This window comes from Morone saxatilis, unplaced genomic scaffold (assembly GCF_004916995.1).
Source record: "Morone saxatilis isolate NCDOM2014 unplaced genomic scaffold, NCSU_SB_2.0 Contig1, whole genome shotgun sequence".
Lineage (NCBI taxonomy): Eukaryota > Metazoa > Chordata > Actinopteri > Moronidae > Morone > Morone saxatilis.
The window spans coordinates 11,185,374-11,190,566 of record NW_023339651.1 but is presented as its reverse complement, the minus strand read 5'-3'; the positions used below and the strand labels follow the sequence as shown (position 1 = coordinate 11,190,566).

Genomic DNA, 5,193 nt, shown 5'->3' with positions numbered 1-5,193 from the left:
ATTTCTTTTGTTAAACTCTCTGTTTTAATAAATAACTTTAAATTACCAAAACCATCTGGTTTATGTTGCTTCCCTTTCCCCTTCCGAGCCGGGTCGTAACACCAGTGACAAGCCTGGATCCGAGAATCAGATTTAATTATTTTTATGTCTCTGTATGAGAAGAAGAAAGACATGTTTCTGACTATCCCACCTAATAAATAACATTTAGCTGGATTTGTTGAGCAATGGATGCACATCACATTCTGATGAGAAATAAAATATTTTTTTGAGAGAAAAATGAGACGGAAAGGAATAAAAGAATGAGGAGGCATTAACAGCAAAAACTAGAACACATTGTTCTTTATTATGAGAATAGCAGAACAGACACTACAGAGCAGCAGAATATTTAATTTTATCAGAGCTGATAGTTTATGATGATGATGTTCATTTATCTGTTGCACTGATCAGTCCTGCAGCAAGAGGCAGATGAAATCCCTGGATGATTCATTATCATGCACTCATTTGATGTCATGCAACCCTTGAAGTAGCTGGGACCTGTGAAAACACGGAAAAGGACAGGATGGTACAGAAAGTACTGTTTTCTTCGTCTTATTATTATTATTAGTAGTAGGAGTCACTGTTCACTTTATTGTGACCACCTCCTGTTAATGCTGCTCCAGCTGAGTGAAGACTAAAGCACTTACGAGATCCAGCATAAATGATGACGCTGGCACAGACATTGTTTGAACCGTAGCAGGTTTCCACAGGGCTTGAGCAGTGCTTCAGGCCTCCACAGTTACACTTCAAGCCTTCACCTGGAAAAAAAGAAATAGCTTTTCAACATCCTAATCAAACTATCACTGCAATTTCATTTTAATGTAGATAAAATAGACTGCAGGTTGCAGGTCAACTCACTCTGGCTGACAGCAAACAATACAAACAGAGCAAGAATCACAGTCTTCATGTTTTCACAATGTCACGTCTCTGCACAGAAGCCTCTGTATAAGAAAAGATGGGAAAGTGTGAGAAGATCAGACACCGATTAAATGTAAGAACAATTTAATCCACATATGCAAAACCTCAAACATATCCCACCTGAATGAATGTGATTGTCCTTGTGGAGAGTTGATACTCAGGCTTCTTTTTTATCCTCTTTTGTTGTGCAATCCTTCCTTTATTGTTGCATAGTCAGTGTATTTCAAACTTTTGAAATTGTCATCTGGGTTTTTCTCACAGAGTGACTCATCAAGGACAGTCATGGATGCTGGGAAAAAACACTCTTACACCCCTACAGGACACACACTGTACCGTAGGTAGATCATTAACCCTTCAGATAACACCATAGCCACTCAAACAAGACATATTAAGAATACTAATAATGTTATTGTAAAATGTAAATGATAATAACCTAGTGAAGCAGAGATTTGAAAATCTGATGTAATATTGAGATGTTTTCCCCATTGTTTTGTTTTGTTTTCCACAAGATTTCCTTGATAGTTAAATAAACTGTCAGTTCTTTGACGTGTTTCTTGCTAAATCAAATGTTGTCATAATCATCAAACCACCATAAACAGAAAACAGGACTTTATTTTTTTAGAGGCTGTACTTGATGTGCCTGTTTTCTGACAGGAAGATGTGTTGTTGACACAAGAGACTTGTTGAAACTGAGCCAAGGGACATGGAACTCAAAATAAACATGAATCATGAATGTTTTTTGAGAAGAGTGTACATCTTTGTGTACTTAAGGCCAACATGAAAAAAGAAAAGCAAAATAGCTTGAATAAAATGTACATAGAAATATAAAGAGCTGAATACATGCAACAATATTTTGAGAATGGGTTTCAGATCATGCACAACCACCTGTCAAACACAAAGTCTAACCTTGATGAATGTACAATACAGAAATAGGTCGTTAAGTCCAGTTTTTCTGAAGCTTTAACACAAAGTTCCTAAGCTTTAATCGGAGTTGGATATTCATTATTTTACATTTAAACTGGATTTCTGACTTTGATGAGATGTTCTATTACAACTAAGCAGTCATTTATAGAACATGTTACTCTATTCTGTGTTTCTTTTCCAGAAAATAAAAAATGACCTGTCTGCCTTACAAATACAGTATATGTGTACACAATCAACAGGTTGTCATGTAGGATGCTTATACATTGATTTGAAAACCTTTTCCTTAGGAAAAAGAATAAACAATTGTACCATGCAAGGAGGTAACTGGTACTATCAACTGCAAATTGCTCTGAGGATGTTGGAAAAGATATACAGTATATACTGGAAGCCACTGTCGTGGAACTTTATTTATTGGTGGCCATGGCCTTCATGTTGGAGTTGGTAGGCTGAAGCTAGGTTAAAAGGATATTCCAGTGTTGGGGGCTGTGGGAGGGCTGGATACATGGGCCTGGAGGAGGTGTATTATGTAGTGCAGACCCTCAGATACTTCCTGGTTAAATTTGTCCACCTGAGTAGAGAGTGCACACAGTTTAGTTGTGTAATTAAAAGACTTGGTTATTACAATTAACAAACAGAATAAATAAAAAAACATTTCTGTCCAATGAAGCACACCCAGCACAGAGGGACAAATAAAACAGCTTCTATCTTTAAGGTTTAATCTCTGACACAAATAGGTATGAAAGTAGACAGAAACTGTAAACAAGGGAGCGAAACAAGAGGCAAAGGGGGCCAGAGAAGGTCCAAAAGCAGAGCTAAGTTGTCATGAATATTTTTTTTTACTTATCAGATTGTCGAGTCAGCACTCCCGATTATCCTTTGCATTGCAGAGAGTGCCCTGCTCAATAAATTAATATCGACGCCAGACAGCACCTACCTGGGCCCATCTGGATCCCCTCACATTCAAATTAATAGTGCAGGAACAGATGCGTGGCAGAAAATTAGTCTACCTGATCTAACTGGATTTTTTTTTCCTGTAGATGTACAAACATGGCTGATTATTGAATGAGAATGCCAGAAATGCATCTATGAAAGAAGCATTCAGTTGATTTTGTTTGTCTGCGCTGAAAACAGGAACTCAAACTTTAATGTCGAAATAGCACACAGGTTGTATTTTTCAGTTGATTAATTATTCCTGTATTTCATTTTCAATCTCTCTGAAATACTTAACAGACAGGAGCCAGAAGGAATGACGAATAGGACACAGAGCTGATTCTACATTATATTTGGTGCAATCTGTCTTAATTTGGGTTGAGGGGCTGTACCTTACCTTTTGGTTGAGTTGAATGAAGTTCTGTCGCAGCTCCTCCGTCTCCAGCAGCAGAGTGGCATTATACTGTGTGGAGTCTGGAGAAATGAGGAGGAGAAAACATTAGCACAAACAGTAGCTGACTTAGTAACACACAACTCAAGGACACCACTGAGAGGATTTATCAATATTAATATGAAACATAAAATGACTGACGCTCAGGTTTGACCTCTGCAGTCCCTTAACATGTTCTCTGACTATTCAGACACCTAGCTGTCATTTCACTCCTGTGCACTTTCATATTTCCCCAGAAGGAGGCAGCGCAGCATTGTTGTATCCACTATTTCAACTCTTGAGTTTACCTCCAGCCATCTGGCACCCAGGTTACTCTCGCAGCTGGTGGCAGTTTGGCCTACCTTGGGTGGTGCCTCCTGTACTGGCCTTTGGCCCGCTGTGCTCCACGTTGAAATGGAACGTGTGTCCATTGTCTTCCATGCCGTCTACAACCCTGGCGGGGCGGGGTGAAGAGGAGGGAAGCTGGAGTAATTAATGTTATGTAAATGTAACAGTGGATTATTTTATCATCTGAGGGCAGAGGCCCATGTGGGTTTGAACATGAGGAGAAGAGCCTAGTCTGGAGGGGTTGACACGCGTGTGTGTGTGGTGTATTTTTAATGTAGACATTGTATTTGATAATAGATTTCACGCTACCTGGGATTAAGATCTGGGTTTTTTTTTGATGATAGCTGAGGTAATGAGCTCTGCCCGTGAAGGCCATGACTGAGGTTTTGGAAACCACCATGCTGCAACTGCAGATCATCCCCCTGGAGGTTTCCCAGGGGGGTAGGGCAAACAGTGCTGCTGGAGCTGGGCAGCAGGAGGCTGCGGCGGGAGCAGGTCTCTGGACAGAGGAGGAAGGAGTCATCAGGGTCGTCCCCCTTTGTTTCCAAAGAGAGCCTGGGTTCCTACAACACAGCAAATACAATAAGCACCATTAAAAAGTTTCACTAATGAAGGGTGCACTAATCCTCAAATTTTTTAATGTTAAGGGAAATACTGGAATAATGATTACATCAATACTGAAAGATTTTTTAAATATTGGAATCATGTTGGAAAACAAATTTTAAATGCCACTAATAATACCTTTCTTCCATAACATTTTATGAGTAATCTATTTATTTTAAAAGCTGTTGATCAAGAGCAATTATTGCATCATTTAATTTACAGCTGACAGTATTTAAATTATATTACTTTAATACTGTCACAAATATTTTATGCTCTAACCACAAGCTGCCTGCGTGCTTGTGAGTAAAAACAACTGGTTTTATATTAAATTTAACTTTTCATATCCGACCAAGAAAGCACTGTAAACAGTATTTTAACAATAGACAAATAAGGCGGGGCATACAGCATACAGTACATAGTGAGACAAGTGGTCTCAAAGGTTTCCCATTAGGAGAGCTAGTGACCCAGTTAGCGAGCTAACTCCGGGGTCTTAACTGCTCTCTCCAAATGAGTTTCAACCTGTAGGGGAAGTCCTTGCACAAACTCTCCTATGGTAATCACCAGCAATACAGTATGTTCCAGAAAAACAAAGGAGTTTAAATGAAAGATTAGACACAAGCCCCTAAAAACCAAGTTTGTGAAGGAAACCATGTCTTGTGGAAAAATGAATAATACCACCTCTGAAAGAAGAAGGCTGAACTAAACTCACATGGGAAAGCCTGTGGGACCTTGTGAACGGGCTGTGGCCCTGCAGGAACAAAAACAAGCAACAGGGATTACAAAAGACAGCCTCATGTATTTATTCAACTTTTGAACCCCAGCAATTACACCTTTGGAAATTAGAAGTGCCCCTAGAAATTTTCCTGTAAACAAACAATTATGTTTACATTAGGCCTGTCGCGATATGCGATAAATCAATTAATCGCACGATAAATAAAATGAGCTCCATTATTCGGCCGCGATCATTTCCATTTACATGCTTGTTTGTTTTCCTCGTCTCTCTC

At 39.2% G+C, this 5,193-nt stretch overlaps 1 protein-coding gene across 1 annotated transcript in view; it reads right to left on the bottom strand.

Moving 5' to 3' along the window:
• Positions 1 to 2,115: 2,115 nt before the first annotated feature.
• The window catches only part of LOC118333805 (potassium voltage-gated channel subfamily H member 4-like), a 3,587-nt gene continuing 509 nt past the window's right edge, over positions 2,116 to 5,193 (bottom strand). Inside the window, exons 2-6 of the mRNA XM_035669596.1 lie at positions 4,899 to 4,937; positions 3,896 to 4,149; positions 3,601 to 3,692; positions 3,206 to 3,282; positions 2,116 to 2,446 (exon numbers count right to left, since the gene is read on the bottom strand). Coding sequence (XP_035525489.1) covers positions 2,336 to 2,446; positions 3,206 to 3,282; positions 3,601 to 3,692; positions 3,896 to 4,149; positions 4,899 to 4,937 — 573 coding nt within the window. The 3' untranslated portion in view covers positions 2,116 to 2,335. The remainder of the gene's footprint in view (positions 2,447 to 3,205; positions 3,283 to 3,600; positions 3,693 to 3,895; positions 4,150 to 4,898; positions 4,938 to 5,193) is intronic.